The sequence below is a fragment of the Impatiens glandulifera genome, chromosome 3, assembly GCF_907164915.1.
Source record: "Impatiens glandulifera chromosome 3, dImpGla2.1, whole genome shotgun sequence".
Classification (NCBI taxonomy): Eukaryota; Viridiplantae; Streptophyta; class Magnoliopsida; order Ericales; family Balsaminaceae; genus Impatiens; species Impatiens glandulifera.
In genome coordinates, this window is record NC_061864.1 from 20,404,013 (window position 1) to 20,423,901 (window position 19,889).

The 19,889-nt window shown below is 32.2% G+C and overlaps 2 protein-coding genes and 1 pseudogene across 2 annotated transcripts; all 3 read left to right on the plus strand.

Annotated features, from left to right (window-relative positions):
- Positions 1–2,593: 2,593 nt before the first annotated feature.
- LOC124932300 lies at positions 2,594–4,149 on the plus strand (annotated as a pseudogene).
- Positions 4,150–11,686: 7,537 nt separating this feature from the next.
- LOC124929219 (leucine-rich repeat extensin-like protein 4) lies at positions 11,687–14,288 on the plus strand. Its single transcript, XM_047469519.1, has one exon. The coding sequence runs from the start codon at positions 11,737–11,739 to the stop codon at positions 14,032–14,034; it is 2,298 nt and encodes a 765-aa protein (XP_047325475.1). The 5' UTR covers positions 11,687–11,736; the 3' UTR covers positions 14,035–14,288.
- Positions 14,289–15,097: 809 nt separating this feature from the next.
- Positions 15,098–18,222, plus strand: LOC124929220. The gene is made up of 9 exons (XM_047469520.1): positions 15,098–15,494; positions 15,612–15,815; positions 16,429–16,486; positions 16,628–16,690; positions 16,902–16,977; positions 17,160–17,272; positions 17,514–17,603; positions 17,687–17,818; positions 17,908–18,222. The coding sequence occupies exons 1-9, from the start codon at positions 15,148–15,150 to the stop codon at positions 18,046–18,048; spliced, it is 1,224 nt and encodes a 407-aa protein (XP_047325476.1). The 5' UTR covers positions 15,098–15,147; the 3' UTR covers positions 18,049–18,222.
- The last annotated feature ends 1,667 nt before the right edge of the window (positions 18,223–19,889 follow it).

Genomic DNA, 19,889 nt, shown 5'->3' on the forward strand with positions numbered 1-19,889 from the left:
TGTGCATATGGGCCAGTTTATGATTTTTAAGGAATAATTCTGTTTTGTTTACTTTCTCTCTTATTTCTTTTGAAACCGAATTCTGTTATTTTGAAAGTTTGTTGTAACCGAATACTCTTGGGTAAACCAGCCTCTTTAAATGGTGATGCCCACCCCACTTTTTGGGGCTATGAATTGAATATTTTGGAACTTGGTGTTTAAGTTATCTCTCGGCCCTCCTCCCCCTTCTTGGACCGCTAGGTGTGATCTAGTGGTATTTCTCTCCTCCCCTTCGGCTCTTCTCTCCCTAACCTCGAATTCTCCTCTAATTCTATGTCCGCTGCGCTAGAGTGTTGAATTCCATCATCAAGAACCCGTTTCTTGAATTAAAGAACTTGAAAGGCTCGGTCATAATTAAAACTCCTAACAGAATGATATTTCTGTTCCAAATTTGAGCGATGATGTTAGAGGATGAATCTAGGTACACATGAGCGATCCTTCTCCCCGACGATGAGGTCCCTTTCGAGGGATATGCATTATGGATTTATGGGAATGAGGAGAAATTTCCAATTGAGACGACGCTTCCTCTTGTCTGCAATTTTTTTATGCTCTTCGACCAGAGCGAGTGGACTATCTCTTATAACTTCTCCATAAAAACAAAATCTCGGTTACGATTCCCAAGACATAAACGTTCGTCGTTCCTGAACGGTCAAACCACATCGAAAGTCTTTATGTGTCTACTATACTTATGTACATACATGTATGCATTATAGTTGAGATATGCGCCCATGAGTACATTCTGGCTTTTAAAAAAAGTTTTATTGTCTTTGGTGTTTGTTTTGTAGGTAGGTCTATAATTGATGCCACGAAGTTATCCATTCGAACCGCTCATCGCAAGTGTTGTGGGCTTCACCACAAGATGTTCAAGCTAAGTGTGATAACGCCCTTTGAGGAAATGACTTAGTCATAAAGGTCATGATCAACCACAATCCATATGTCTTTTACTCTTTTGAGTGGAACAACACAAAGCGACAACGACCTCGACAAGAAAAACGCTACAAGAGGCACACCAAGGAGAACGAATAAGGTGAAAGACCAAAAGACGAGAAAATAAGGAGCTCAAAGAAGACTTGATTTTCTTATCCATTATTCCTTTATATCAATTGAACATAAAACCGTTTTTTATATTTTTGTTGAGACATCGTGCGTATTTGTAAGATGAGGATGAGAGGTGAGTGTTTGTAACGACTTATACGATTTAACTAACCCCCACGTTTGATACTTTTATATTAAATAAAAATGATCAGTTGGAAAGTGTGCGCCTATTTCTCCATAGGAACACGTGTGTGCATGACGACATGGGTCGTCATATGATTGATGTGATTTCTTTTCTTAACCATCTTTCTAAGATCCACAAGTTCATTAAAACGAACCAAAAACGAGTTCCACCAATTGAAAACATCATAAAAGCCACATAGATGATTATGCTTCATGCTCATAGCATTTGCATTGCATGTAGACATTGAAAGGTTATCACTCCATAAGACGTTTTCATGTCAATTTGACTTTTCCTTACTTTGAGACAAGGACGATCATGTCATCTGGACGAAGACATTTCTCGATCCACACAACGATAATAAGAAACGTAAGGACGAGAATGGTAATCGTTTATCCAAAGTCCTATACATTGGTAATGAATTTATGCAAATTCAAAACAGTTTAGGAAAGTGGTGGAAAAAAAAAATTAGTGATAGGGGTAGTGAATTTGAGAGAGAAAATGACGTGTGAGGGAAGAGATAAATTATTTTATTTTTTCGACCCAATCAAGATTACGTCACATTATTCTCTCTTTCATTCCTTCATCCAAATTTTCTCACATCATTCATATTTATATAGCAATTTATTTTAAATGGTTATAATAAAATTATTAATTATATTTTTATATTCGTAATAGAGTTCGAATATATTAATATGGAGTTTATTTACAAATAAATTTGATACGTCAAAACTGAAACATCAATATAAACTTTGACAGTTTGTCAATTAACAAAATTAAAATAATGTGAAACTTCTAGACACCATACATTTGTTATTTTATTGAAAATAATTTCTAGAAATCATCATGATAAATAATAAACGTGACATGGGAATGAGGATATGGACCAAGGGATGAGTGGTTATGAAGAAAACGACAAAGAGATTAATAAAATAAAATGGAGATAGTCTTATTTTTAAATATTTATATTTCTACAAGATTTTAAATATGTCAATATAGAGCTTTATAAATAAATTTGATACGTCTAAACAACAAAATCAAAATAAACACAATTTTATAATCTTAACTAACCAACTTTTTATTTTCTAGACAAAATCTCATGATACTTGAAAATGGTAATTAAGAAAAAAAAATGATAAGGGTTATAACTATAAACAATTCTAGAATATGCTTCTTTTGTTATTCTAGAGAAAACATGAAGCATTTTATTAAATGAGACATGGAATTTGAGAATATGGACCAAGGAAGATGAGTGGTTATGAAGAAAACAGATAGATGAATAAATTGAAATGGATGTAGTTTTACTTTTATATAAAGTAGAACAATATCTATCTAAATCTAAATCTAAAGAAAGAAAAAAACAAATCTTATTTGATAATGGAGAAGAAAATAGAACTGGTTTTCATTCCTTCCCCAGGCATTAGCCACCTAGTATCCATGGTTCAGATGGCCAAGCTCATGGTGGCGCGAAACCAACACCTTTCCATCACGGTTCTGGTCATCAAACTACCTGGTTCAGGCGCCACCAATACTACCGACTTAACCACCACTTCCCAAACACGCATAAGGTTCGTCCATTTACGGGAACCCGACATGAACTCAATCAAACATTTAAATGAATCGGCCCGTTTCTTTGCAAGCATTGGAGAGATCCAAAAACCGATAGTCCGGGAAGTTATCATGGCCGAGTTCGTGTGTCGACCCGGATCAGGGAATCTCGCGGGAGTAGTAATGGACATGTTTTGTGCATGCATGGTTGATGTAGCAAAGGAATTTCACGTCCCTTCTTATGTATACTTTCCAACGGGCGCTTCTTTTGTCGGTTTAATGAACCATATGCAAACCTTGATAGGCGAACAGGGTATGGAAGGATCCGAATTGATGAATTCGGACTCGGTTCTTAACATACCCATCTTCTCCCACCCTTACCCGGCCAGTGTTATTCCTTTGGTGTTGATCGACAAGAACCACAACCCCGACATATTACTTGGCTTAACTAACAAATTTAAAGAATCCAATGGTATTGTGGTAAATACATTTGCCGAGTTGGAACCCCGGGCGATTAGAGAAAATGAGAAATTGGGACCGATTTATCATGTGGGTCCAATTGTGAATCACGAGAAGAGCAATGGAATAGACGAGATCATGCGTTGGCTGGATGATCAGCCTCGTTCTTCAGTGGTGTTCCTCTGTTTTGGGAGTATGGGTAATTTCGTGGAGGAGCAAGTGAAGGAGATCGCGGTGGCGTTGGAGCGTAGCCGGTGCCGGTTCATATGGTCGTTGAGGATGTCGCGGGAGGTACTTCCGGAAGGGTTTTTGGAGAGGACTCGTGAATTGGGGAAATTGATTGAGTGGGCGCCACAAGTGGACATTTTGTCGCATGTTGCGGTTGGGGGATTCGTGTCGCATTGTGGGTGGAACTCGATTTTGGAGAGTTTGTGGTATGGTGGTGCCGATCGCGGCTTGGCCTTTGTATGCGGAGCAACCGATGAATGCGTTTTTTATGGTTAAAGAATTGGAGTTGGCAGTTGAAGTTAAGATGGATTATAGACAGAATCGGAATGAGATTGTGGCGGCCGAAGTTATTGAGAACGCGATAAAACGGTTGATGAATGGTGGGAGTGATATGGATGAGACGAGGAAGAGGGTTAAGGATTTAAGCGAGAAGAGTAGGAAGGCATTGATCGAAGGAGGATCTTCTTATATCTCTATTGGCCGATTCATAGATGATGTAATTCAAAATAAAGATCAATTTGATCTATCTAAAAATTGAGTATTTAGTTTCAAATCTAATAAATAGTATAAGCTTTGTATTTGTTTTATAATTTTTTGTTTATTGTATTATATAAAAAAAATCATTTAGACGAATTAGGTCTAATGAATAAGATTCAACCATAGCTACTTTTGTGTCTTCTCAATTATAAATCTAAGTGGTGATTGGTGAATATAGGTATTGGAATTTATAACACTTGGACAGTATCTCGATAGATCTGAACCGTTCAAATCGGATTTTTCCGAAAAAATTAGAGAAATTGATAATGACATTATCTATGTATAATAATTTTTCAAATATACTATTAGTTCTTTATTTTAAGGGAAAAAATAGTATATCATGATATAAAGTCATATATATTGAATATATTAAAGAAAGATAAAAAACAAGTTATACACCTAATAAGTAAGAAATTATCTTTTAAAAATTATATATTTTCATTTCTTACATAATCATATTTGAAATGTTTATACAATTTTGAAAATATCATATATTGTTTTTTTTTTATCCGTGGATAATTTTGGGCCAGATGAGGCGGAATGGTGTATGAAAAAAATATATCCAATGGAGAAGTTCAAGTGATAGTCACATGTCACTTAAACAAACAATTGGGCCTCGACAAAGTGTGGACTTTTAGATACTAATTGAGCCAAGTTTTTTAAAAAAACAATTGGGCTTGATGTTAAGAGGGTATTTTATTTTTATTTTTTCTATTGAATTCAAGAAAGCCCAATCAAATCTTATTTTATATGTGACTGTAAAATTTAAAAAAAAAAATTAAAAAAAATACTGGACTTTTAAATGATACAATCTAAATAGATTTACTTAACAATCCACCCTAAATGATATAATAGTGAGTTAACTCATAACTCATATATAAACAAATATCGTAGTACTTAAAACACGAATCAAAATGGGACAAGCCATTTAAAAATGTCATGATTTAATTTAAATTAGAGAATTGCAATATGTTTTATAAGTAAGTTAAATAATCTAGATAGTCCAGTGGTAAGAGTCGGTTTAAAAGATTAGAAGGTCAAGGATTTAATTTTATTTGGAAGCGCTTGAGTTTAAGTGGGGGCATAACTGTGGAGTGTGTTCTTCTTTAATTCAAAAAAAACACAAAAAGACTTAATAATTTTTTAATATTTCATTTTGTAATAAGTTTTCTGATTTATTTTTTTGACCGATTGAAAAATGAGTTACATTAAAAACGTTTTAACTAAGAGTGAGAAAATAGGTAACGTCAACCCATATTATCCCACTCATATTAGTTAAACTCAAATTAAATTACTCAACTCATCATTTAACCATATTATTCACTAATATGGGTTGATTTGGAATGAATAACTCAAATTAAAATTTTATTTTAAATTTGTTAACTTGTTTAATTTGTATTTGACTCGTTTAACACATTTTTGTCTCGATTAACACATTTTTAACCTGATAACAATTGATTTGGTATATCTCATTTAACACGGTTTTGACCAATTTAACACGTTTTGACTCGTTTAACACGTTTTGACTCGTTTAACACGTTTTTAACTCGTTATATACGGTTTTAACCAATTTAACAAATATACGTTTTTAAATTTTTTTAGCTCGTTAAATAAGTATTTCACTTATTTAGCCTCATTTAATATGTTTTTGACATTTTAATAAGTTTTTTAACAATTATTTTTTACTAAATCAACATGTTTTAACTTAATCACATTTCACTTTTATAACATTTATTTTTTCACAAAATTAAATATATAATTTAGAAAAATAATATTTTATTTGTGAATTAGAGAATATGAAAAGATTGTGTGATAAAAGAGTAAGAAATGACAAAGGAAGAGAACGAGAGAGAAGAATTCAATATACGATATTCGACCCAAATTTAACTCAAACCAAGTTATCTTACCCAAATTCATATTTTAGATTTGTGTTAGGGTTAGAGTTTTAATAACTCAATATATATACTCAACTCTATATCCATAACATTGTCTATAAAGTAACAAGAACATTCAATGGGAAGATCACTTATTATGGGAATAATTCTAAAAATCAATAATACTTTGCTCCCACCCTACTCTTTTTTTTAGACTTCTAAAAGAAGTTAAAAGATTCAAAATTATTTTATAGACAATATAAGTTGACTAAGGTCTATTTGTCGGGATATAACACAATCCCCCTCATGACGATTGAGATGAAATTCGGTTCATTTGAAATGAGAAAACAGGTATAATTTTGTGATCATGACTTATAAAAGGAAAACAAAAGTTTTAAAATTAAGTAATTTGAAATGTGAAAAATAGGTTTCTATCTTCATTTGAAAAAAATATAATTTGCCTATATTGCTTGAATTATACGTGAAGACCACTTAGCATGATCATGTGGAGACCGGCTTTATGATAATGAAAAAAGAACAATTATTCTCTCTTTTTTAAAAAAAAAAAAAAAAAATTAAGGTCTTGATTGGAATATATATATATATATAATTTTTTGAATTATCAAGTACTTTTTGCACCTTATTTTATCTTAGCTATATTCTAAGTAGAGAAAAAAAAGTGAGAAAAATTGTATAGGTATAAAATGTGAAAGAAATTAACTATTAAAATGACATTAATGGTGTTTTTTTTCTTTCTTATTAAAAATGAAAAATAATGGTGGAAAGAGAGTCATTTTTCTAAACCAAACAAAACCTTATTATTATTATTCTATTTTGCTTTTAAATAGACTCAAGTATATGCTTGCAACAACTATAATATAACATGTCATCACGTCTTCAATACTAATAATTTTTATACATTATTATTATTATTTTTTATGTATTCAAACATATTAATATAATTTCTTCGAAAGTTTAATAACTCAACCATCAAATAATGTTAAATTGATCATTGCATGAGTTTCTCCCCAAGATCAAAAATTAATTTTTGAAATGAAACTGAGTTTGAATGAAAAAATATATATTGTTTTGTGTAAATTATGTTATTCAGTATTAATTTAGATAAAATAATATAATTTAATTAAAAATATTTATAATTTCAAGATAAGGTAAAATGAACATAGTGGCATCCCATTAGGGGTTGGTTGGAGACGCGTTTGGGGTATAGAACAAATTATTTGAGATGATTAATATTTTTTTCACATTTAATAATTAAAAAACAACAAAATAATGTATTTGGTCTCAAGTTGACTTTATTGGCAAATATTGTGGAGTTAAAAATGATCAATTTCTTTATAGAGAATGTCTTTATATTATATGGTATCAAGATTTTATTTTATTTTAATTTAAGAAGATCCATCATAGAGGTGTGTCGTGACTTCAACATAGGGCATACAATGAGAAACTTTCAAAATAATAAAAAATATATACAAACAATTATTTGATTCAATAGATTATATAAATTTGACAAAAGAAGAAAAGAAATAGTTTATTTTTTACATTATTTTACAAACTATTTATTTTTATCTATTTTAATAAATAAAAATATATTAAATATAAACAAATTCACTTTCTTTTTATTTTAATAATTTTTTAACATAATTTTAATTGTGATATATAGTAATAAGAGTGTTCGCGGATGAGTTGGGTCGATTTTTGGTTAAATTTAAATCTGGTTTTATTACTTCGATTATACTAAAATCAAGACACTATAATGGGATAAAAATACGGATTTGGATTGAAATGGTATAATGGTTTGGCAGATCATGTTAGTTTAAATGATTACCTATAAAAGTAGTGGTTATAATGTTTAGTTAGGTTATCTTGACATTCTTTTAGCTGACTTTAAAAAAATATTTCAATTAAGCTAATTATTGAAAATCAAGAATTTAATATGATTTGTTTATCTTATTTTATTGAGTATTTATTCAAAGTGATTGAAATATAGATTATAATTGTTTCTATCATATTTAATGGAATTTGGATTTGAGATGAAAAGTCTTAGGTGGAAAAAATGATATACTGAGATTTTGGAATTAACATTGACTTGTTCATGTTTTGTTAAAATATACTCTTTAGAGACAAATAGTTCAAAAGTAGGAGTTTGATGACCAATTTGTATTCTTTTAATAGTTGGAGCTCTAATAAGTGAAATTTATGATTGTCTTAAAGCCCTCCCCCAAGTAGCTTCTCTAATAACATAAATAATTAATTCAATGTTTAAATATCATAGTTAAATTAATTTTTTATTGTATGCTACGATAAAAAACATTAATTTAAAAATTGGATAATAACTCAACCTGTTAAAGACTATGAAATTTTGTAAGCAATTTTTTTTTTTACTACTTTTAAATTTAATTTAAGCATAAAACCCAAATTAATGATGATAAATAGTGGGTCAAGTTGTTTTTGATCAATTTTAAATATTAAGAAAACAAATCATCTCATATTGTTATATAAAACTAACATCTATTTTATTATCAAAATCAATTTTTTTTATAAATATTTTAAGTTCATGAAATTCATGCTAAATTCCCTATTTAATTTTTTTAAATTAAAATTCAGTATTATACATAAAAATATTACCTATTAGATAATAACATTGTTATACAGTTTCAACTTAAAGGTGATTCAAATCTATTTTTTTTATATATTTTTTAAATAATTCTTCACATTTCAATTATTCTAATAAATTATATATCTAAACTTTTAAACTTTTATTTATTTTTTATTAAGGAGGCATATAAATAAATAAATAAATAAATAAATAAAACAAAAATAACGCGTTTGCTTTTGAAATCGTACTAATAAAACAAAGCAAATTGACCTGAGCTCTCTCTCCCTCGTACACACATAAAGACCAACTAATCATACAAATAGTTGTACTAACATTTTCATTTTTGTATTCAAGTTAAACAACTTTAGTTATGTTTTCTAAAAAACTAATAAAACTTTATATTTATTATTATTATATAAAATAATTTACAAAATAATATCAATCAAATTAATTTTAAATGTTAAATAATATTACAAATAAAAAATTCCCAATATACATATATATATATCATTATTTCTCATGGGACATGTTTGTTATTAGGTTATTTAAAAAATTAAGAGTGAGAAAAATGAATGAAAGGTGATAATTTTAAGAAAAATAATAATTTTTTTAAGTAAAAGAACTAAAAATTTATTGATATATATAAATAAATAAAATTAAAATTAAAATAAAAAATATTTTAATATTTTAGTTAATAAATTAAATGATATAATATAAAAAGAGTAAAATGATATTTAATTTATTTGAGTTAATAAAATAATTTAAACATGAAGACCAACTAAGGCCTTGTTGGGATTGGGCATTGTTAAATAACCTGGAGAGAAAATAATGATAAAAAAAATTAATGATTTAAATAATTTGGAAAGAAAACAATGATTTTGGGCGATGATTTTGAGAAAATGATAATATTTTTTTTTTGGAAAAAAACATAAAAATACTCATATATATATATATATATATATATAATAAATAATAATAATTTAAAATAAAATGTATTTTAGTATTTTGATTAATGAATTAATTAATTTGATGGATGAGAGATGGAGTAATGTGATATTTGATTTTATTGGGTTATTTGAAAAATCTAAATACAAGGTCTTGGGATTTTTTACAAAACTTAGAAGGAGAAAAAATTAATGATAGTTAATGATTTTGAGGAGGTGGTGATTATTTTTTAGTAAAAATACTTAAAAGATATTAATATATATAAATAAAATAAAAAATAATAATTTAACATAAAAAAATGTTTTATTATTTTAATTAATGGAATAAGCGATATAATTGTTAAAAATAATTAATTAAAAAATTAATTTTATTTAAATTTTTTAAATAACCCAATAAAAATCAGGTCCAATACTTTTTAAATAAATTAAAACCAATCTCAAATAAATATATTATACATAGATAATTTTATTTAGTTACAATGTCAGTTAACAATTATTTTGATTAAAATAATGTAAATTTGTCAGTAGACTTAAGAAATAATAGAGAAAAATCAGTGTGGTAAATATCAGTCTAAAAACCGTACAAAATATGTCAGAAATAAATTAAAACCACTTCACTCTCTCCCTTTTTTATTTCCCCCTCCCCCATTTTTTTGTCTTCTAATACAAAATTCACAAAATAGTTCCTCATTTATTTTCATATTTTTATTTAAGACCTTCCACTATATTTTATATTTAAGAGTCTAATATTAATAAATTAATAGATATTTTATTGTTTAAACTTAACTCCAATTTTATAGAGTATTTAGATTTATATTTTTAAACTCTTAGTGTTATTTTTTCTCTCAAAGAAACAAAATTATTTCATAATTGTCATAGATCCTCAAACATTTTGCAAATTTTTTTAAATCTTCAAAACCTAAAAAAACAAACTATTTAATCATAATAATTGTTAATAATATATAAAGACTTATATATAAATATAAAATAGTTTAAGGACTTACATTATAGTTTTTTATTATTTTATGTTTTTCAGAAACCGTAATAATAATATTTCCCCATAATGAATTTAAAGTCCATCTGTCAAACAGCTCTTTATTGTCCCCCTTTTTTTTCTTTTTTTTTTCTTTTTTTTCCACCGCCTTTGATCCGATTTAAATTTCAGACATTGGGTCCCACATCTTCTTTTCATCAATCCATGATCTACGGTCCAAATAACAGCCTTCCAGCTGGATCTTTGTTACTGTCCGCACACGGTCTTGCCTCTTCAGGTAAAGTTTTTTTTATCTCAATATTAAAATACCCCCTCAGTTATATAGTTATTGATCACATCACTCCTTGAACTCTTTATACAATAGAATATAACTTTAATTTGTAATTATTAGATTAAAAAATTTGAAACCACATAGTTTTTATTTATTTTATTGTTTTAATATATTAAATTAAATGTATTTGGCGGATCTTTGTCCAAGTCTATCCAGGCGATAATCCAAGTAGCCCAAAATATTTGTATGTAAATGACAATAACGATGAGAGAATATCGTCATTATCGTCGTTATGGATAGTTTTTCATCTTAGAGGGAATTAGCGAAAGTAAACTAAAATATGTATATTTTGTTTGTTTGATATATATTATTATCATTCTAGCCCGGGTAAATTTATAATTTTGTTTTAATCCGGATAGATTTTAAATCATTTTTCCGCCCTTGTTATCACGAATAAATAAATCAAACATACAATAAGTTAAATAATTTAAAAACAAATAAGTATAAGCTAGAGAAATTATTCAATATACTCAATGTTAAAATTCAAATAAATATTATCAAATATATTTAAACATTACTAAATTGATTATCTCTGTATGCGAAATGGATGCTCAACTTACAAAGTAAGCGAGAAATTAATACACTAGGCTATGCTCATATATGTTTAATAATATTTAACTTATTTAAATAGTAAATTTTAATTGTATTTAATATATTCAATCATTTAAATGTATTCAGTTAATTTGATTCAACTTATCTAATATATTAGTTGCTTAATGCAGTAATAAGCTAATAATATTTTCAAATGAAGCAAATATATATAGTTTGATAGTTTAAGATCAAATAATATATCATATATAACTTTAGGTGTCTATTTGATCTTCTTCTCCAACTGGAATCATTTCTGACAAATTAAAAAAATAAAGTTAGAAGAAAGACCAGAGATTATTATAAAGACCAGAAGAGCTTATGAAGTTTCATTGCAGTGTTTCCTCTCTCTTCTCTTTCCATGATAACAATGAAGTTCGATCATCTCATTGTTCTCCTTTTACTCATCTTCTCCATCTCAATCTCCCACGCCGCCGATAACGACGACGATCAAACCCCACCCGCCGTCGATATCTCCAAGCTTCAATTCGAGAATCCAAGCATCAAAACAGCCTACATTGCTTTCCAAGCCTGGAAACTAGCTATCCTCTCCGACCCATTTAATTTCACTGCAAACTGGACCGGTCCCAATGTATGTTCATACAGCGGTGTATACTGTGCACCGTCTCCAACCAACAGTTCGATTCGGGTAGTCGCCGGTATTGATCTCAATCACGCCGACATTGCCGGGTATCTCCCGACGGAACTCGGACTCTTGACCGACCTAGCCTTATTCCACATCAACTCAAATCGTTTCTGTGGTACCATCCCGGAAACCTTCCGAAAGTTGAAACTCCTTCATGAACTTGATATCAGTAACAACAGGTTTGTCGGGAGGTTTCCTGATGTTGTCCTGTCTTTACCATCTCTTAAGTTTTTGGATCTTCGATTTAATGAATTTGAAGGTGGAGTGCCGTCAAAGCTATTTGATAAAGATCTGGATGCAATCTTTCTTAATGATAATAGATTCCATCTGGGGATACCTGATAATCTTGGGAATTCGCCGGTGTCTGTTTTAGTTTTGGCGAATAATGATATGGGTGGTTGTATTCCGGCGAGTATTGGGAAAATGGGTAATACCCTTAATGAGATTATTCTCTTGAATGATAATCTCACCGGTTGTTTGCCTCCTCAGATCGGATTGTTAAAAGAGTTGACTGTGTTCGATGTTAGTTTTAATAATTTGCAGGGTTCATTGCCGGCGACGATTAGTGGTATGAGGAAGTTGGAACAGCTTGATGTGGCGCATAATAAGTTGACGGGTGTTATTCCGGCGAGTATTTGTCAGTTACCAAATCTGAAAAACTTTACTTATTCATTTAATTACTTTTCCGGCGAGAAACCGGTGTGCGCCGCCGTGGGCGGTGGTGGGAAGACGGTTATTGATGGAAGTGAGAACTGTATTTCCGGGAAGACTAGTCAACGATCTGTTAAGGAATGTTCTTCTGAGGCGGCTATTCCGTTTGATTGTACTAAATCGAAATGTTATACACCTTTTAGTAGCCCTAAACCGGCGCCGAAGAGCCGGAGTAAAAGCGGTAGTCGCCGGAGGAGTCCGCCGCCGCATTCTACAAAGCCTGATATTCCTTCGCCGCCTCCGGCGCCGTTTTCAAGCTCACCGTCTTCTAAATGGCGATCACCTCCACCTCCTTCCCCTGATCACAAATCGTCTTCCTCATCTCGTCATTCTCCACCACCACCACCTGTAGATTCTTTCTCTCCGGCACCGTCGCCATCACCGTCGGCGCCGCCGCCGTACCACCAAGATGTTCCTTCGCCGCCTAAATCATGGCCTGCTCCATCGCCGGTTGATTATTCACCTGTTTCATCACCTCCACCACCACCGCCGGCTGATGTGCCTTGCCCACCTGGATCATCTCCGCCGCCGCCGGTTTATCACCATTCTCCATCATCTCCTAAATCATCACCACCACCACCACCTCCAGTTAAGTATTCGTCACCACCCAGTTATGAACATCATCAACCGCCGCCACCCCCGCCGACGTATCAAAGTTATTCTTCACCTCCGCCCCCACCGCCGACTTACCAAAGCTACTCATCCCCACCACCGCCACCTCCATACCAAAGTTACTCATCACCGCCTCCGCCATACCAATACTCATCACCGCCGCCGCCATACCAATACTCATCACCGCCGCCGCCATACATATACTCATCACCACCGCCGCCTCCATACCAATACTCATCACCACCGCCGCCTCCATACCAAAGTTACTCATCACCACCGCCGCCGCCATACCAAAGTTACTCATCACCACCTCCGCCGCCGTACCAATACTCATCACCGCCGCCGCCTCCATACCAAAGTTACACATCACCACCGCCTCCGCCGACATACCAAAGTTCATCATCACCGCCTCCACCACCGCCTAAATCAGCAGGGTGTGAATACCCAGTACTACCACCTCCACCGCCGGCGAGCCATGGTGAATATAAACCACCGTCATCACCGCCGCCAAATGAATTGCACAATCCACCAAGTCACGATCATGATCATGACCATGACCATGATCATCATGGGAAGTCGCCATACACATCTCCGCCACCACAACAACGGGAAGAATACTCGCCGCCACTTCCACCTGTTCACGGTGTTTCGTACGCGTCGCCGCCTCCTCCGGTCATCCCTTACTATTAACCAATCTATTTACTACTTCCGATTACAGGGCCAACCACTTTCCTTGACACCCTGTAAATCAATCTTTTGTATTTATTTTTTTTCTAACTCTGTCTCTCCAATCCATGTCTGATTATATATATATTTAAATCAAGAAAGAAATAGAGAGTGAGAGGCCAGAGTAACGGGAAAGGTTTCATTCTTTTTATTAACTTTTCATTTTCTCTGTATAATATATATTTCTTATAAAGTTTTAATGGGTGTTTTTAAATGAACTGCTTCTTTTAATAATTACTTCTCTTAAATTAATTTATACAATACAAATTCAATCTAAATATATTTTGCTTTCCTCCCTTTTACATCCGTTTCAATGCGACCATTTTCACTTCGGCCAACACACAATATGAGACTTGGCGGAAGCCAATATCCCGGGGTCTCGGGACCCATAATGATTGAAACATGGGGCAGACAATTATACATCCAACCTGTAATAGCAACAACCCAACCCAATTACAAGCCAACTGAGCTATATACTTGAGCCAAGTGAGTATGCATGAAAAAGTTGCGTAAAAAGTCATAATAATAAGGGTTCGATTTCTAGCCATCTCGAGTCAATCCTCTTCCACTTAATTTTAGTTTGGTTCTTAAGGAAACTACTCAAAGGAGGAATTGAGTGTCATCCCTACCAAAGATCTTACCGCTCCGCGGTAGGCTTGGATGAGATAAGCGCTCGGATGTAAGACTCCTGTCGCCGACATATGTCATATGCATGTTTCTAGAAATGCCACATAAACATTCTCGTCTCCTATTTTCAGTAAAAATCGAATTCGTGATCTCTTAGATATCTTAGGTCGATTATTGTCACCAGACTACTTTGATGAGGTAAAAACCAACCAAATTATCTAAACTGAACCAATAAAAAAAAATAATCGACTTATAAAATGTATGTGGGATGCTCGATTCAATGACAACCGAAAAAATTATACCGACCTGACAATATCTTCTAATCAACCAATAAATTGAAACCGACCATTTAATATTTAAAGATTTGTTAATAAAATAAAAACAATGGTCTCTTTATTTGGACACTACTATCATCTCTCCCATTGGAGTCGGACGAAGAAGACGACATAAATGGCGAACTGTACGTCTCTGTTATTTCACTTTCCAATCAAATCGTCTCCTTCAATCCCTCCTCAATTCGAATCGCTGAACTTGCCATACCTATTGAAGAGGAATCGCAGAGACCAGTTCTGCCGTGGTCGAGGGTTTGGTCCTCCATCCTCAATTCGAATCAACCCAGTTGTGGCAGCCACTTCATATTCTCAAACCGGGCCTTATGTGGGGAAAACAAACAGCAAACTTTACGAAAGAACAGATTCCTGCCTCATATTTCCTCCCCCAAGAGGTAAGAAGCCGCGAGCAATAATCAAATTCCTCGGTGGTGCCTTCATCGGAAAAGTTCCTGAAGTTACTTACGGGTTAGGCTTCTTTTGAATTCTGATCATCTGGGTTATTGCCAGATTCCTTTGATTCTTTCTATACTTAACTCATTTTTTAAAATTCAGTTTATCTGTATTTTTATTGTTTGATTACAGTTATTTACTTCAGCTTCTGGCAAGAGAAGGCTATATCATTATATGCGTACCATATAATGTCACATTTGATCATGCTCAGGCTACTCAAGAAATTTATGACAGATTTAATGCATGTATTGATAAACTTCGGTCATCTGGATTGCCCAGTGCTAATCTAACATCTGCTGAACTTGCTAATCTTCCACTATATTCTGTTGGACACAGGTAAGTTGTAATAACTGTTTTACTGTAAATGAGAAAGTATATATAGCTTGATAGATCAAGGAATGAGTAATATACACCTGCTAACATCATTGCTTACTAGGTTCTCTCATTTACTTGCAATATGATATAAAAAGGGGAATGTTAGCTCAATGGGTACTATACCCTGTTCTTATGGCTGATATCAGTGTGGTCAAGCTTGACAAAATGGTATCAGAGTATGTATGACCTTTGGCATGATTCTTGAAGTTAAATCTTCTGCATTATTTGGTTTTCGCGAGAGAAGTATTTGAGTAGAGGCCTTGTCCCACGCTAGTAACTTTAGAGTCCTTACTTGTATTATACAGTTAACTTTTGTTTTTGGAAAGGCACAATGTACATTCTATTATCTGGGGTACATTCGATAGAGTAACCTAGTGTTTATTTTAACAACTCTAGTATAAAAACAAATCAACTATGAACAACAACTCTAGGTTAAATCTTCTGCATTACAGGCTTCATTATTTTATTTTAACACATGTACATTCTGTGTGACACATGCCGAATAGGTTGGCACAGATATCACTCTCATTTTGTCATCATTTTTGCTTAATCTTACATTTATCATTCTTTTCAGTAATGGTGCACTTCTTCAAGTACTCACAGGAAGTTACTTCTGTGACGCCATACCCAAGGTTTGCCTGATCTAACTGGATTTTGTATTTATTTGTCAAATATTGATTTATGAACGACTCATGTAACTGTTATTTGATTGTAAGATCAAGGGAGAAAGAAGTTGTGTAGTCTAACCAATTTTTTGTTTCTTTTTGTTGAAGGCTAATGTGATAATATCATACAACAACAGGCCAGCAACAGAGGCAGTACCATACTTTGAGCAGGTAAGAACATCTCAGAATTTCAATGTGTTTCGGCTTAATGAGTTGTCAAATGATAAATAATGAATTGTAATTCAATCTGTTAGGTTTCTTTAGAAAAAAACATCTGGTTGGAAATTAGTTCTTACCTATTCTTAGAATAAGAGTTATTGCATGATGTAGGTCTTTAATAAGAGTTATCCACTAAGAGTTGGGTTTTAATTTCAATGTGCAGCTAGGTCCTCTAGTTAGTCAGATGATGCCCATGATCGAAGAATCCCCAATTTATTCCATGGCAAGAAGTGCCTCAGGTGCATTTAATTCCCTAATCTATGTTGTTTTTGCTTCTCATGACTCGGTAGTCAGGTTTGATTCTTGTGCTAGTCAATATTAAAGCTTTGAAGGGCCAGTTCTCCTCATTAGTTTTGAGATTCATATGTTTTAAAATTTTATCTATAAGTTGATGCAGTGCTCATATGAATATGAACAACAGATATATTGAAAGGGTTATTGGATATGACTGGAGAGATGTTGCCAGATTATGACCCAGATGCCCGGATTTCTGCTAGGAACTTTGTCGATCAATTGCCCTTGGTGTTTAATCAGGTAATTATTTGCTTATTACTGTCTTCGGAAGTGAACATTAAATTTGATTACTTCTTTTTATAGTTTTATTTTCCCTTCTTTCTGATATATATTAGCTTTAGCTCAATTGAACCAAAATTTTGGCCAAATTTCTGGTCCAGGTGTGGATCCAAATAGGGTGTATATGAGTTAGGTTTGATAATACAAATTGTTTATGATCACTTCATCTTGGAACTTTGAAATATTATTTTGGTATTACTAGGTAACGACGGGTATATCTGAGTTCAAACCAACACCTTCAGAAAACCGCAGTTTTTGCAGAGAATCATACAATGTTCAACACACATTGTTGGTAAGAACCACACCATCCACAAACACAAAGTTAGAATGGTCATATTCCAAGATGCAATAATTGTTAATAATATTCTCAATCAGGTTAAGTTCAATTTGGACACAATTGACGAGACAGATCTTCTTGAAGAAACATTGAAGCCTCGGGTGGAATCCATCAGTGGGACTTTAAATAAAGTCGTCTTGACTGGTAACCATGTCACGCCTTGCGTACAGGTGATTACAAAAATACATTTAATTCGTTAGTTTTGTATTTTTGATGTTTTCAGATTAGATTTCATAGTTTTTTTTTTATGAAATTGTAGGAACCTCAGTGGCAAGTTGGTAATATGTACACACCTGGGGATGCTATTCGTCAAGGGGTGGAGAGTGTATTGTTGAATGACATAAGAGTTCTTTCCAAGACTATCTCTAGTTGGTTTAGCAGTTTTGATGATCAAAATTAAGGCCAATTACACATTTGCTTGAAAATTTTCAAGAATATGATGACTATTGACTACACTCAGCCCTAAATCGAGCTGAACAATAGGTAAGAGCTAGAGCAAATGACACTTCTAAGGAGGTTATGTATAGACAAAATGATTGCAACTTGAACAGAAAAGTGACCCACCATTCTTCAACTTCTTCACTTAAATATGCTCTCTTGAGATCAAATTTTGAGACCCTCGTCTCAGATTTGATTCCTATTAGGAACGTCGTAGATTGGATCGAGGGTTGTTAGGCATGACAACGTGTATACGGTCGCCCCAACTCAATCTGGTCGTGTAAATAAAGAGTAAAAAATTTCTGGTCAAAATTGGGTATGTCGAATTTAGGTACCCAGAATTGAAAAAATATGAGCCTAACTTCTTTTTTTATAAGATAAAACTTTAATATTCTATTTTATCATAGTTTTTGGACGGTCCGGTTTTAGATTTTAATATGGTTATCTTTTGAACTGGTCAAAACTGTTTAAGAAGAAGAAATGCATCTGAAATAAGAAGAGGAAATGCATCTGAAATAGACATCCTTCGCAGAGCGACTGGTCTTTACTTCATCCATCATCCTGTTTATGCCAAATCAAACGGTTTTGCATCATAAAGCGTTCATCTCCCTATAAATGATTTTTCCATTCTCCGGTCGCCGCCTCCTTTTTCACTTTAAGCAAATCTCAGATGGATAAATGGTTGATATCAAAATCATGTTGTTCGAAGGTTAAGGTTGAGATTGATACATCTCGTGGAGGGTTTTGTACGAAGAAGCTTTTGGGTTTTGTTTCGGTACTGTTGGGTTTCTAAGGAATTGAATCTCTATTGAGACTTGACCTTATTGTCTTTTACAACGACTCAACATCGATTAAGAAAGGTTCTAAAACCATGTTGAATTTGAGAGTTTAGGCGAAGTCAAATTCCATATTTTTGTTTAGGAAAAAACCATGTTGAATTTGAGAGTTTAGGCGAAGTCAAATTCCATATTTTTGTTTAGGAAAAAACCATGTTGAATTTGAGAGTTTAGGCGAAGTCAAATTCCATATTTTTGTTTATTTGATGGACAACCTGAAACTAATGACAAAGTTATGCAGTCTGTTTTTACTTGTAAATTTAAAAAATAAAAAAATTAAACGGAAGTTTGTAAAAAAAAACAAAACCGGGTTAATGACGGGAATGATCGTCCAAACAATGATTTTTATAACTTAAATAAAATACATTCTGTTTAATACTATCATTGTATTTATTTTCAATCTAGATCACATAAATTTGTGATCCGAAATAGTAGTATGAACAGAATTGGTCTATTTATAATTTTGGTTCCTTGTAATAAATTGAATCTGCGTCGATTTTTCAATTGAATTACAATTTATTTTGATTTTTGTTTATTTATGTGGTATAACATTATATTTCTCCATCATAATCAAATATATTATTAGAATACTTTTGATAAACAATCTACAAACCCAAAATAGTAAGGCCTTGTTTGATTGAAAGTTTATTTGAATTGTTATCTATTCTTTCATCAATTATTCATAATTTCAAATTGTATTTTCATATATTTTTAAAATATTAATAAAATAAAATAATGATAATCCCAGTTTAATTTTTATTTTATAACAATAAGGTGTTTTCAAATAACCTACATGACAAACTCTTAAATTGAAAGATGAAGCACTAAAAGTATGAGAAAGTAAAGTTATTGGAATCTTTTTCTTTGACAAATCTATGGAATTTCACTCATTTAGTATTATTCAATTATTATTATTATTATTATTGATTTTAATAGTTTCATTATTGGTGAATCAAACTAGCTAGCA

Bases quoted from the DNA above. Each gene is read 5' to 3' on its own strand.
- LOC124929219 (XM_047469519.1), top strand. From the start codon at position 11,737: ATGATAACAATGAAGTTCGATCATCTCATTGTTCTCCTTTTACTCATC.
- LOC124929220 (XM_047469520.1), top strand. From the start codon at position 15,148: ATGGCGAACTGTACGTCTCTGTTATTTCACTTTCCAATCAAATCGTCT. The intron at 16,978-17,159 runs GTGCATTTAATT...TATGAACAACAG, and splicing joins CATGGCAAGAAGTGCCTCAG to ATATATTGAAAGGGTTATTG. The intron at 17,604-17,686 runs GTAAGAACCACA...ATTCTCAATCAG, and splicing joins ATGTTCAACACACATTGTTG to GTTAAGTTCAATTTGGACAC.